Here is a 15,644-nt window from a genome sequence, read left to right as displayed (position 1 = left end):
GACCCAAACCAGCAGAAAGACCACCACATTACAGGAGATGGCATCCTTAGAATGGGAGTATTCAAGTTGGAAGACAAGTATTGGGAAGAGGTTTAAGAATGGGGAGAAGTTAGGGAAGGCATATAATAAATCTTCAAGCTGTGTCCTGCAACATGTAGAGATTTATAAGATAGAGAAAGGAGAACACAAAAGTGTAGTTACACCTATGACTAGAACAAAACTTGTGGTATCCAAGAGAGGATAATGTTCTGGCACACTTCAAGTTGACATTCTTTAAACATTTGTTAAAGATCTATTTTATGGGCTAGAGAAAAATTATTGTCTATTAATAAAAAATAAGCAAATGGTCCACTTATTAATTCATTCCCTCCTAAACTGAAAGAATCACTCTTCTCACAATGAACAGAAAATACTCAATTTTCTACATCTTTTTCATCTTTTATTTAGTGACATTTCTGGGCTCTTAACTGCTTGTGAGCCTACACAAAGTGAAAAATGAAAATCTTCAGTCTACAGCCATACCACCCTGAACACATCCCATCTTGTCTGATCTCAGAAGAAATGAAAATCGTCAATAAATAAGAAACACACCTATAAAACAAATATGCTCCACAGGTATTCTAGTGATACTGTAGTGTCCCTTACAGAAGAAGCTCCTATACATCCCATCTGCCTCAGGCTTAGGTTTTCCTACCCTTAGGCTCCCTCTGATTGGATAGAGTGAAAGGAGAGTCCAAAGAAGAGACTAAAAATGTAGACAGGGACCATATACTACAATCATAAGAAGGTATCTGCACCATACCTTAAGAGCTGTGGGGAACTGTCGAGATTTGAAATGGGGGAACTATTACGAGGCTGTTTTTGTAATTTAGGCTGGAAGTGCTAGTAACTTATGATGAAAATAGTAGAAATTTAGGGGCACTTGCTTGAAACGCAGGAGCTATAATTGACTAGGCTTGAAGATAAAAGAAAAGAAGAAGAAAAGAATAATTAAGGATAATTCTTAAGTTTTGGACTTGATAGTCGAAAAATAAAGATGCCACACACTGAAATAAAGGGACAAATAGGTTTAGTATTAAAAAAACATAAATTCAATTTTATACACATTGAGTGTTATTCTTATATGACATCAAAATGAAGATATTTAAAAATATGTCTGAGATCAGGAGAAAGATTTGGAGTAAAAATAGACATGGGCAGCCTCAGTACATAGATAAAACCCATGGGATGAATGAGAATGCTAGGAAAAGTACATAGAGTAGAAATACACAGAAAAGGCCCTGGGGAAGGCCCAGAGAAACTCCCGTATCAAATGGTCAGAAAGAGCCTGAGAAGAAACCACCAGAGATAATGGGAGAAAAGCAAGTGCTGCAGTATCTTGGCTTTGAGGGTCCAAGAAGTGGTCCCAAATGTCCAATGCTGGAGGCATCCATTGCATTACCAAGAAATCATTGTTTGTGAACTTCTTGAAAACAGGTTTAGTAATGAAAAACTAATTTTAGCTGCAGCACTTATTAGCCAGATACTCTTAAGTCAGTCACCAAATCTCAGGTTTCTCATCTGTAAAATAGGAAAAACAAAAATGCCTGCACTTACTACCCTATGGTTTTCTCACCAGGACTAAAACAAATACCATAATGTATGTAAAAGTATTATATGAACTTTAAACACAGGATATAGACAAGTGTTATTGCAACAGTGTTATTTTTCAAGCTATCCAGGAATATCAATTCTCTCTTCCACTCACATGGCTCAAAAGTCACATCTGACTTACATTGGCCAATATAATGTATTAACAGAAGTGACTCAGGCAAAAGTGGTGAGAAACAGTTTATAGTATATGCTCTCTGTTTTTCACAACTGACACTGTAAAAAAAATGTAAAACAAAACCTTCATCAGTCTTCACTGCTATGAGAAGAGTCCTATAGACAAATGCATCAAGTTGGCATGTTATATGGGGACAATTAAATGTTATGGTTTTAAAAAGGAAGATGTTGGAATTATGATCATAGCAACTAACTGCAGTGTAAATAACGGGTGAAAAAAAAAACAGAGCCGCAAGGATAATTCCATCTTAGGAAGTAATCAATGAGACATTATAAAGTCTGTCACTAACTCTAATGTACTAATTTTTTATTATGGCACAGTTATTCATTAATCCTCACACTTGATTCAACACTGTTACAGTTACAGAAAAAGTAAACAAGAATAACAGAATTTCTAATGAAGGTATGTTGAGGGAGGAATGAGATGCGCACCCCCCCACCCCCGCAATGAGAAGAAACTGCCTCCTTCCCCTTACCATTCTTATATACTTTTTGTACTCCAAATTTTCTTCAATTCTTGGTAATCATACTTTGCACCCAAATGTTTGGTTGTATATTTGTGTTATGCCAAAGGCATACTGCCCAGATGAGTTATTAGAAATAAACAGAAAATAAAGTAACCAAAACCAAACTTTGTGAAGAAGGAATTGTTTATTCTTCAAATAACAATAAAAGTTACTGGTGCCAGATACCAAATTACTACGTGAAATGCCTAAATGGAACACATGTGCTAGCAAACTTGGCAATAACTGAGAACCAAGGCCACAAGTAGAATCCAGGCCAGAGTGAGGCACAAGGACCCACTGAACCAGCCTTCTCATCAGGAATACTAAATTGCCCCCACTTCTTTATTCTGATCTTCACCCCCCTGATTAGCTTTGACAAACAATGAAAGAGGATCATAACTGTTGCAATCCTAATGGATTTGAAGTCAGTTACATGAAAGAAATATTTAACTAGGGATGTCTGTCTGCTTGTAATCATTTTTTAAAGGGGGAGGGTGGGAAACACACATAACATTTTCACAACTATTAGAAATATCTTGAGTTATTTTACAAAGCATAGTGCCATCACTAATAAGCACATCAAAAAAGTCTGAGTATCATCTTTTGCTCTAAAATTTTGGGCTATTTCTAAATCAAATCCAATCTTGAACTATGACAACTGTGAATTATTTCTTTGAAAGCTATATTGTAAATATTGAAAGCAAGGCTGCTGCTCCCCATATGGCTTATATAAGGGCCCTAGCATCTGAATAATTGAGCAAAAGCTCAAAGTTACTAGTGCTCTGAGGAGGGCTCATTAATGAGGATATATAAACTCTGGAATGAAATGTTATATTTAACCTTGTGTCCCTTACAGATTCTTTAATAAACAGTTACTGAATTGAATACAGGTAATAAGTCACAATGTTAAGTCATGAACCTAATACATACATAAATAAACCCAAAACCTTATCAGCTTCGTTCCAGTAAACCCCATTGCTGCTGCTTCTTTCCAGAAACTAGCTATTTTCTGTTTCTTGAATATTTGACCATATATATATACATATATATGTGTATATATACATATATATGTATGTATGTATATATATACACACACACACACATTCTGTTGCCATAATTCTTTTCATTCTCAAGTGGCTCGGCTAAAAGTGCAGGAACTCAAGGGCAACACATTAAATCACAACGTGCTTATCTCATAAATATAAGTACTAACTAGTATAGCACTACTATAATCCTAAAAACTCTACTTTTAGAGTTGAGCTGATTACCAGCACTACTATCCCAGCAACTTAATTTTGTAGTAAACCAATTACTACAGCAGAACACACAAGCTAAAACTAAAGCACCCTACATCGCCCTTTAGAAGTTTGACTTTCTGGCCTTTCTCCCTCTCCAGCCCGGCAATGCCAAACAGATAGAAGCGTGTTGCTCAACAGTTTACTCATCAACGTTCGGGAGCTAGAGGTTGACTAAGATTGGCCTAACCTTCTCTTACAGTGGGGTGATAACAAATCAAAAGCTGCCAGAAAGAATCCTGTTAGATATAAAAATCACAATATTTGCTATGAAATAAAAGAGAAAAAAATAAAGTGCAATTATACACGCCGACGTAAAGCACGGGATGATTCACAGAATCACCCGGTACAGTGAGTGTCTCTCCGCCCCAGCAACGGAGGAAAGAGGTACCATGAGCCAAAGCACGTACTCAATGGCGCAAAACCACTGACTCCGAGGGAGGGGAGAGACGAAGAGAAAAGTTAATTCGGCTCTCCTTCATACAGCCGGGAGCCTCAGTCCTCAGCCTATCAACTCCAGAATCCACAGGACGTAATTACCAGAATGAGCCCCACGCCCACCCACGGAAAGCGCCAACCTCCCAGACCCTAGGCCGGACCGTGAGGGGTGGGGCAGAGGCCGCGGAGGGGCGGGGCCACGCACCCACGAGCCGCGGGGAAGGCCCGAACCCGAGCATGCGCATGGGAGGGGGGGTCTGCTCCGCTCTGAGGAATGGGGGGTGGGGGAGAGGGGGGATCGCCCTGACGGAGTCGTGTGGTACCTGCGCTGGAAGTCCGGGGCGAAAGGCTTCAAGTACGGGTCAATCTCTAGTAGTCTGGCTAGTTCGGGCACGTCCGCCATGGCAGCAGCCAGCGCTCCCTCAAAGCTGTCGGCCGGGGCCGCCATCTTCCACCGCAGCCGGAGTAGCAGAGGCCGAAAAAGGTCGAGTGCACCCTGAGCTGGAAAGGGCGCTGGAGCCTGGAGGAGAGCGGCGAGGGCGGAGCTGCAGGACGCTGAGGGCAGCCGTGGCGACCCAAGGCCCTTTATAGCCTGAGAGAACACCCGCTTGCCCCCCTTCTCCCCCTGCTGGGGGGAGGAGCGGGACCCACGGTTGTTCCGGAGCTCCCGTCCCGAGAGGAAAGGACGTCCCTAGGCCCACTCGGTCCAGCAGCGGGACTCACCTGCAGGCCGCGCGGAGACCTGCCTTCTCCTCCCCCAACCTCTTGGCCCTGCCGGGCCGGTACCACCGGAGGAGACAGGTCCCAGTCGACTTCACTCAGCCCCGACCCAGTCTTGGCTCTGGGGCAGATCCTCCGCTTTTCTTCTTTAAACAGTTCCCACAGGCTGCACAAATGCTTATATCGTTTTATTGAAAGGGAACTTTCTTCTCAAAGTTCTTAGAATTTACTTTTCTCAAGGCAGCGTTTCAGACAGATCAAGTAAATTTACAGTACGAGAAACAGCCATATAGAGCAATACCTTTGAAAAAGTTAGTATCACTTCCTAACCGGAAATCTGCCAGGTTTCCTCTGTCCTGTGAAATTAACCAGGAGACAGCAGAATCCTGGAACCGTCCCACGGACACTCTACTAGTGTGGTCACAACTCTCTGAGTTACCCATGGCTGAGAATTGAAACCGTGGCAAGTCTCCTCGTTCTCCATACCTTAAAAAAAAGAAGGAAAAATGGTCTTTTGCTTATGTTTATAAGTTGTGACAAACTGTTAAAATCAGAAGCCGAAGACCGGCCTTGAAATTTCCTGAGCAGAGAATACCAGTTTAGGCCTACAAAACTCAAATTAGCTTATGTTGAAAGAGCAACTTGACTTGTGTGTCAATTTTAGCCATGCCTTTGGCAATCATAAGCAAAATTTGAACTGTTTCCTAAGGTTGATCTTCATTAATTTTACTTAGGCTATTTCTGAACTTTTGGCCAAACGATCCTTGGTGAGAGAAATAGTAGAGGAAAGAGCATTAAACTGGAATTCAGCTGTGCCAACATGTTACAAAAGTGATGATGCAAAAAATTACTCTGGCTTAAAAATGGGGACTCTGATGTCTCCCCCACTTTATGTTCTTTAATTCCCATGACTTGCTTCTAGCTCATTGATCATTTTGTAAGAATACAGAATTGGCCCTGGCTGGTGTGGCTCAATGGATTGCGTGCAGGCTTCAAATCAAAGGGTCCTGGGTTCAATTCCCAGTTAGGGCACATATCTGGGTTGCAGGCCAGGTCCCCAGTAGGGAGAGCACAAGAGGCAACCACACGTTGTTGTTTCTCCCTCTTTCTCCTTCTCTTCTCTCTAAAAGTAAATTAATAATAAAAAATACAGAATTGTACACCAAGAGAATGGAACCCACCAACCCAGGAGTTTCCAATCTTATTTGTACCTAGAAACTGGATAGGCTCGAGGATGTCTGCCTCAGTTAAGACCTGGGTGTAGAGCTAGGGGCTATGGAGAAGGAAGAAAATTGGTAAGCCCTGGGTTTTGAATTTTAAAACATCCATAACATTTTGTGTGTGCATGTGTGTGTGTGTGTGTGAAGGGGTTAAAAAGGACTTGAAAGGTATCTAGTAACAGAACTTCAAAGTGAAAGTGTGGAAAACTTGGACAGCAATCAGCAAGGCACGTCATTTTCCATAAAAATGACAGCATGCAAACATTTTTCAATATAAAACTAAAATAACACTGGAAACTCAGAAGCAGTATATCCAATCGATATCAGATTCAACATATCAGTATCTCCAATCCAAAACTTTTCTCAAAAATCCAGGTTTGTATTGATACTTGCTTACTGTAGTCTCCACTTAGCTGGCTAAGAAACCAAAATCAGTTACCTCCAAAATATACCCTAAATCAGTCATCTCTTCCTCTATGCTATTACCTTTATACAAGCAGCTTTCATTTCTCACTTGGACTAGCACGCCTAACTTGTTTCCCCTCTTCTTTCTCGCTCCTAACTCATTCTCTAGTGTTTCTCAAGATTTGATGTACAAATGAATCACTTGGGGATCTTGTTAAAGGTAGACATTTTATCAATTCTAGGGCAGTTTTAAAAAGTCAGAGGTGATGCTGCTGCTGCTGCTGGTTGGGGGTACTGTTCGAATAGCAAGGCTCTACACAAGGAATAAATCATACAACTTAAATGACATGCAAGTTCACTTGGAGTTAAGTATGCCGTTCCCTAACAAGGCTTGTGTAATCTGGTCCTCAACTACCTTTCCATGACTTTTTTCATCATCCTCTGCCTTTTCTATTCTGTAGTGACATGACTTTGGTGGAATTGACTGGGTTCTTGGTAGCCCCTGAAACTTGACTTGCCCTTTTCTGTGCTGGGGATTCTCTTCCTCGGGCTCTTTGTTGCTGCTTCCTTCCTAGCATTAATCAAGGTCTCAGCATAAATGTCAGCACATTTCTGAGAAACCTCTGATTTTGCTATCTAAAAAGATTCCTTAATATATCCTCCATTATAGCACATTCTCTGCTGTGCAACAGTTAACAAAATTTAGATGTTTCTTTTCTCTTTATTTTATTCATCTTCTTACAATATAAATTCCAAGAAAGCAAGGGCTTATTCTATCTTGTTCACCATTGGACAGGTATTGAAGATCCATTGGCCAACCAGTTTACTAGATACTGGGGATTAGTGATGAACAGTAAAAATTTTAATTGTCACAAAGCTCACAGAAAGTAGAATCTGAGAAAGTAGAGTATTGGTTTCCCAGGGCAGAAGGGAATGGAAACTGACTGCTCCTAAATACAGGGTTTCTTTTACAGGTGATGAAAATTTTCTAAAATTGATTATGCTTATGGTCGTATAGCTCTGTGCATAGGCCAAAAACTTTTGAATTGTATATTTTCAGTAGGTACATGATATGTGAATAACAGCTTAGTAAAAGTGTTTTTAAAATACCAAAAAAAGGATTTTTGTGTATAAGTGATATTAAATATATTCTTTAAAACTACATGTACCCTGCCTGTTGAAAATATTTTTTTAATGACTAAAACCAATGAGCTGTGACCAATGTCTATCAGGGGTGTCCAACCCGCAGCCCTCAGGTCACATGTGGCCCAGGATGGCTATGAATATGGCCCAACACAAAATCATAAATGTACTCAAAACTTTGAGGTTTTTTGTGATTATGTTTCACTATGTATATAACATGTGGCCAGGGCAACTCTTCTTCCATTGTGGCCCAGTGACACCAAAAGGTTGGACACCTGTGCCTAGAGAGAGAAGTAAAAATGAACTAAATTTTAAGTAAAACCCCATAGTGGTGATAAAGGAAAGAGTGCCTTTTAAGTAGAAAAAGGAAAAATTTGAGAAAGAAAGGAGTGATGATAACATTTCTATCTTTAATAATGTCATTGAGGACCCAGGCTTTTTTTTTGTTTCTTTCATTTCTTCATGTAGTATTTGAGCTCCAATTTGCCCCATCGTGGGCATAAAATGACCACCACAGCTCTAAGTATCACTTCCTCATAAGGCCACATGTAAAGGAAAGTAAAATGAGTATTTATCCTGGGCATCTTTGCCTAGGAGAAACTTTCCTCTATATTTCTTTTGTATTTCCTTTATATTTCTTAGGCTAAAACACATACCTACACCTAGGTGTGTGTTTTACCACAGAGGAATTGACACGGAGGAATGTGACCACCCTGGTTGGTTTCAACTGTGATTCACTGCTTGAATTTAGTTCACGCTGTTTTACTGTGTTGCTGCTGCCCAACTTCTGGATAAAATGGTGATTCAATTGACATGGAAAAAGAAAAATGGATAATCATGTCTGCCACATCTTCCTTTGCTATCCATCCTAGATCCACTACCCATGAAGCTTGCCAGTGTTTTCAGCTATCTTGTCCCTTTGTGATTGACTGACTATGCTTCCATGGCAAAACTTCAACTTTGAATCAGTTAATGTGCTTTCTACATTTCAGCATCCAGACTGCTGAGAAAAAAAAAAAATCAAGACTGTAGGAACCAGTTCCACTAAAACCCCTTCCTTATGCAAGGCAATCATAGTTTTGTAGGCTGTACACTACATGAGGCATACCCAACCAAGAGAGCAAAAGAGGCCATTTGCTTCTAGGAAGCAGAACACTTTCCTTTGTTCAAAGGTTCCTGTCGCTCATCAAGCTATGAATCCTTAGGAGAGTGTCCACCACAAGAATATACTTCATTCTGAGGGAAGGACACAGTATAGTCATATGGTGCTTCATAATGGAGATATGATCAGAGAAATTAGTCATTAGGCAAATAACATAGGATGTGTTTACACCTAGATAGTATAATTTACTTTAGTAATTGTATGTGCTATACTTTTCTATGACTGGCAGTGAAGTAGTTTTGCTTACACCAGTATCACCGCAAACACATGAATAATATATTGTCCTATGACTTTTAAGACAGCTACGATGTGACAGCAATAGGAATTTTTCTGCTCCATTATATTATTATGGAACCACTGTCCAATGATGTGGTCCGTCATTGACCAACCTATCTTTATTGCAGCATATGACTATATAGGCATTACATTATTTTATTGCACTTTATGGCTATTGCATATATTACAAATCAAAGATTCGTGGCAACCCTACATCAAGCAAGTCAACTAGCACCATTTTCCAATGGCATTCACTACTTTATAGCTCTGTATCACATTTTGGTAATTCTCAGAATATTTCAAAACTTTTTATTATTATTATATTTGTTACGGTGATCAGTGATCTTCGATGTTACTTTTGTAATTGTTTCTGGGTACCACAACCTGCACACATAAAAGACAGTGAACTTAATCAGTAAGTGCTGTGTGTGTTCTGGGTGCTCCAGATTTCTCTCCCTGCCCTTAAGCCTCCCTTTTTTCTAATACACAACAATATTGAAATTAGGATGATTAATAACCCTATAATGATCTGTAAGTGTTCAAGTGAAAGGAAGAGTCTCGTTTCTCACACTGAATCAAAAACTAGAAATAAGTTTAGTGAGGAGAGCATGTAGAAAGCTGAGATTGGTCAAAGGCTGGTTCTCTTATGCCAAGTGATGAATGCAAAGGAAGAGTTCTTAAAGGAAATTAAAGAGCTACTCCATTGAATACATGAATGATAAGAAAGCAAACAGCCTTACTAATGTTATGGAGAACATTTTAGTGATCTGCACAGAATATGAAACCAGCCATGATAGTTCCTTAAGCCAAAGCCAAATGGAGAACAAGGCCCTAACTTTTCAATTGCGTGAAGGCTGAGGAAGATGAAGCTGCAGAAGGAAAATGTGAAGCTAGTGGAGGTTGGTTAATGAAATTTGAGGATGCAAGCTATCTCCATAATATAAATATACAAAGTGAAGCAGCAAGTTATCCAGAAGACTAATATAAGATAAGACTAATATAAGACTAAGATAACTAATAAAAGTGGCTACACTAAAATCAACAAATTTTCAGTGTAGATGAAATAGCCTTACAATGGAAGAAAATACCCTCCAGGACTTTCAGAGCTGTAGAGAAGTCAATGCCTAGCTTCAACGCTTCAAAAGATAGACTGATCCTCTTTAAGGTGCTAAGGTAGCTAGTGAGATACTATTGAAGCCAATACTCATTTATCATTCTGAAAATGTTAAGCCCACTGTTAAGATCTACTACTTAGAATAAAAAATTCCTTTCAAAATATTATAGTAGTTCATTGACAATGCCCCTAGTCACCCAAATCTTATTCTTTAAAAAAACACATTTTGTTAGATTATATAGCTGCCATAAATAGTGATTTTTCTTTTTCTGATGGACATGGCCAGAGTAAATTGAAAACCTCTGGAAAGAATTCATAATTCTAGATGTCCTTAAGAACATTTGTGATTCATGAGAAGAGATCAAAATATCAACATTAACAGGAGTTTGAAAGAAGTTGATTCCAACTTTCATGGATGACTTTGAGGGGTTCAGTGCAGGAAGTAAGTGTAGATGTGGTAGAAATAGCAAGAGAACTAGGTTAGGAATTAGAGCCCAAAGGTGTAATTGAATTACTACAATCTGATGATAAAATTTTAATTAATGAGGATTTTTTAATGATGAGCAAAGAAAGCAGTTTCTTAAGATAAAATCTACTCCTGATGAAGATATAAAGATTGTTAAAATGACAACAAAGTACTTTTTAAATTTTATTTATTTTAGAGAGAAGATAAGGAATGGAAAAAGAGAGGCAGAGAAGCGTTGATGTGTGAGAGAAACATCCATCAGTTACTTATCGCGTGCTCCCAAATGAGGACCTGGCCTGCAACCCGGGCATGCGCTCTGGCAGGGAATCAAACTGGTTACCTTTCGGTGTGCAGGATGACACTCAACCCACTGAGCCACACCAATCACGGTAACAACAAGTATTTAGAATATTACATATACTTAGTTGATAGGGCAGCCGCAGGGTTTGAGAGAATTAACTCCTATTTTGAAAGAAGTTCTGTGCCTAAAATTCTATTGAACAGGGTAGTATATTACAGATAAATCATTTGTGACAGGGAGAGTCGATGTTGCAAACTTCATTTTCCCATTTTAAGAAATTGTCACAGTCCAGTCCTTAGCAACAAACACTGTGATTAGTCAGCAGTAATCAATAATGAGGTAGACTTCCACCAGCAAAAAGATTATTACTAGCTGAGGGCCAGATTTTAGCAATTTTTAGAAATAACTTTTTTAAATTAAGGCATGTGCATTGTTTCTTTAAATGCTATTGCACAATTAATAGCCTATAGTACACTGTAAACTTTTTTCCCCAGTATATAACTTTTTTATATACTGGGAAACCAAAATATATATATATGTGACTCTCTTTATTGCTATGCTTGCTTTATTTTGGAGTCTGGAACCCAAAATGTCTTCAAGGTATGCCTGTATAGGTTAGTAGTGTCCCTGCCTTCATTCTCTCTCCATTGAACATAATACTTCTCTTTCTTCATAGCTACGCTTTTGAAAAATTATCCCATTCACTGTTTCATGCACTGTTACCTGGCTTACGTTCCTACTATAGTTGACTCTTGAACAATGAGGAGGTTGGGGCATGGACCCTCCACATAGCTGAAATCTGCATATAACTTTTGACTCCCCCTAAACTTAAATACTAATAGCTTACTTTTGGCCAAAAGCCTTACTGATAACATTAATAGTCAACACATATTTTGCATGCTACATCTATTATGTACTATATTCTTGCAATAAAATAAGCTAGAACCCTGGCTGGTGTAGCTCAGTGGATTGAGTGTGGGCCTGCAAACCAAAGGATTGCAGTTTGATTCCCAGTCAGGGCACATGCCTGGGTTGCAGGTCAGTTCCCAGAAGGGGACCCATGAGAGGCAACCATACATTGATATGTCTCTCCCTCTCTCCTTCCCTTCCCCTCTAAAGATAAATAAATAAATAATCATTAAAAATCCTTAAAAAATAAAATACGCTAGAGAAAAGTAAATGTTAAGAATAAGGAAAATACATGTACAATATTTCTTGGGAAAAAAAGCCCACATATAAGTGGCCTTGCACAATTGAAACCCATGTTTCTCAAGGGCCAACTGCATATCAAAACTTTTTTTTCCCAAAATAGCCAAAACCACCTATTTCTTAAACTCAATGAGCAGCTTAGAATTCTTGTTCTATCTAGTCTCTGAAGATTTGGAACTGCTCATCATTTCTTATCTATCAAAATAGAAAAGGATAGGAGGTTGTGACAGAATTTGAAGTAGTAAGCAAAGGTGTGTAGCTACTCTGAGATATGAAAAAGAAAACAAATTAAAGACAAGAAGAAGATTTCCGAACAATAGTGAGAGCACAGCTAAGGCTGGAGAGCGATTACCTCAAATAGGGCCACATGGTCCAACCACTAGTTTTTGTTTGACATTGCTTAATATGCTGAGTGTGTGAGTTCAAAAAATAAATATTTGAGTGAAGCTAGAGTTGAAGATTTACATAATGAGTTGAAGGTCAGTAGGGTTGAGACACTTGAGCTGGCGGCAGGTCACAAATGCCTACCCATGGAATTCAGTTAGTGTGGGTGATTAAAACAATAAAATATTAGATCTTTCTTAGTGCTGGATATTGATGTAACAGAGAAAAGAAAAATGGTTCTCAAAAGTAAGCAATTATTTTTGCTTATGTAGAAACAATTACTCTGGATCCAGATTGCCCGAATTCTAATTAGAGCTCCTCCATGTGTAACCCTGGCAAGATACTTCACCTCCCTTATACCTTTATTTTCTCAGCTTCAAAGAATGGTGAGGATTAGACGAGAATATTTAATTATTTAATAAATTCTTAGGATAATGCATACCATAGATTAAACAGTATATACTTAGTTATTATTATTAATAAATAATGCACTTACTTGAAAAGAAAAGGTGCAGCTTTTCTATCCCTATATTCAGAACACACTCAGATTTGCCCATATTGGAATTTAAATTCACGCAGTGATTCTGAATATGAAATAGTTAGGTATGGGAAAAACATAAGGATGGGTAATTTTATTTATTTTCCAAATTAAATATTTGAGTGTCTGCTGGGAATATAAGACAGAAAACTGTACTTGAACAAGAATTAAATTAAAAATATATATTTGAGTGTCTGCCTTCTATAAGGCATTATGTTAAAGCATTATTATCATAAACAGACCTTTATATGATTCATTAAGGTAGTCACAACATTACATAATTCATAAAAATTCGAACAATCACAGATCAGAATACTACACAGCTGCATTAAAATTGCATTTGAAAGTTTAATCAAATTTTAAAATACTATTTCTCTCTTGCACTTTCTAACCTCTTTTCCTCAGTACCTTAGGTATTATCTTCTTTTAAATAAGAATATATACATATATATATATGTATATATTCCTTTAAAGTCCCCATTAAAATGTTCTAAAACCAGCTGAAGCAAACATTTATACAATTCTATCAATTTACCTAAATTATTAAATTATACATTAAAAGACTAAAATTTATGTTGTTTAAATTATAATATAAAGCTAGTTTACAATTTTTCTTAGCTTGTAACATAGACTCTTTAATAAAATGGTAAATCTAATGGCTGACGAATGTTGGTATTCCATTCTCCAAACTGATATCCACTTATTTCTGGATTAAATTAGCAGGAATGGTCAGCTAAACTTTCCCTGTGCCACTTGCCTAGTCTCTCAGAGGACCCTGGAGGAAAAGACTGTCAGTCTATCTTTAGATTCATTCACCCCCTGACCTCTCCACTTAAATGGCCAAGTGGTGAGTGTTCAAAGTGATGACAATTATCACCACCTGGAAAACAGAGTGAGGCAAACAACTTTTTTCAGAGATGGTACTTAACAGTTTTTAAACAATAATGATTTTCAACTACTTTTGTCATAAGTTGGATAATGATCAGTGACCTAAAGGCAACAGGCTCTAACCTTTTTGATAAATCCTCTGGACATCTGGTCTTTTTTTTTTTATCAGAACTTAGATAAATTCCCTTGGTCTCAGGCCTCCCCAAACACGATGGTAATTTTTATTTCACTCAAAGTTACAGGCTTCCTTTGTGCTTTTATGTTATCTCCAGTGATTATTTTATGTCTGAAAGTTTCAGTACTCTCAATTTCTCTTATTTGAAAATTTTGCAGTTGTTTTAGGCACAAAATCTTGTAAAAATAAAGCATTACATAGCTGAGCTTATCATAATGAAGTGATGCTGAAAAAAGACTAGCTGTTCTGCCCTGGCTGGCATAGCTCAGTGAATTGAGCACAGGCCTGCAAACCACACGATCTCGGTTCGATTCCCAGTCAGGGCACATGCCTGGGTTGCAGGCCAGTTCCCAGCAGGAGACTCACAAGAAGAAACCATACATTGATATTTCTCTCCTTCTCTCCTTCCCTTCCCCTCTAAAGGTAAATAAATAAAATCTTTAAAAAAAAAAGACTATAGCTCTTCTTCAGAGTAATAGCTAGTAGTAACAACTCACTGTTTTTCACAGTCTAGGCACTGTTTTAACCATTGTGTAGCAGTGTGTGTGTCTCTGTGTGTAGTATCCTATGATAAAGGCACATAGAGATAAAGAAAATTGCTTAAGGTAATGTAGCTAGTAGTAGTCAGTCAGGATTTGAATCCAGACTGTAAAAACTTTTACAGTCTATGCTTTTAAGAACTATTTTATACTGCCTCTTGGACAGATGATATGGAGGATAATGTAAAAGATTTTTTTAAAAGACTTTAAGACAAAATATAGACAAACAGGCAAACATAATGAGTTGAAGGCAAACATAATGAGCCAGGGCTGGTGTAGCTCAGTGGAGTAAGTGCGGGCTGCGAGCTGAAGTGTTGAGGGTTCAATTCCCAGTCAGGGTACATGCCTTGGTTGTGGGCCAGGTCCCCATTGGGGGCAATGTGAGAGGCAACCACACATTGATATTTTTCCCTCCCTTCCCCTTTCTCTAAAAATAAATAAATAAAATCTTTAAAAAATATAGACAAACAAAATTTAAAATACTGTACATCTATCAATTTTACCTGAATGAAAGCCAGGTCCCTGGCAAACTTAACCATTCCAGAACAAAGCAAAGAGCCAGGAAATGGGCGAAAAAAAAAGGCTTTTTACATATGAGTTTTAAGTCATAAACTCCATGTACTAAAGTCTAATGCAGTGAGTGTACTTACAGAAAGACACCTTTGACTACCAATACCTCTTATAGTACCTTAAATGGCGGTCACCAAAAAGATATGCCCATATCCTAATCCCCAGAACCTATGAATGTTACCTGATTTAAGAAAAGGGTCTTTGCAGATATAATTAAGGATCTTGAGATGAAATCATCCTGGATTATCTGGATTAGCCCTGAGTTCAATGACAGTGTCCTTAAAAGAGAGATGCAGAGAAGATAGGCACAGAGAAGAGAAGGAGGCAATGTGATCATGAAGGCAGAGACTGAAGTGGTAGCCACGAGTTATGAACATCATCAAGCACCGGAAGCTGAAAGAAGCAAAGAATGGGTTTTCCTCTAGAACCTCCAGAGGAAATATGAACCTGCCCACACCTTGATTGCAG

At 38.4% G+C, this 15,644-nt stretch overlaps 1 protein-coding gene across 1 annotated transcript in view; it reads right to left on the bottom strand.

Moving 5' to 3' along the window:
• The window catches only part of GBE1 (1,4-alpha-glucan branching enzyme 1), a 277,752-nt gene extending 272,979 nt beyond the window's left edge, over positions 1-4,773 (bottom strand). The window contains exon 1 of the mRNA XM_037059023.1: positions 4,390-4,773. Coding sequence (XP_036914918.1) covers positions 4,390-4,514 — 125 coding nt within the window. The 5' untranslated portion in view covers positions 4,515-4,773. The remainder of the gene's footprint in view (positions 1-4,389) is intronic.
• Positions 4,774-15,644: the final 10,871 nt, after the last annotated feature.

This window comes from Sturnira hondurensis, unplaced genomic scaffold, assembly GCF_014824575.4.
Source record: "Sturnira hondurensis isolate 20B ecotype Veracruz unplaced genomic scaffold, ASM1482457v3 Scaffold0010428, whole genome shotgun sequence".
In the NCBI taxonomy this organism is placed as follows: domain Eukaryota; kingdom Metazoa; phylum Chordata; class Mammalia; order Chiroptera; family Phyllostomidae; genus Sturnira; species Sturnira hondurensis.
This window is presented reverse-complemented; position numbering and strand designations above follow the sequence as displayed.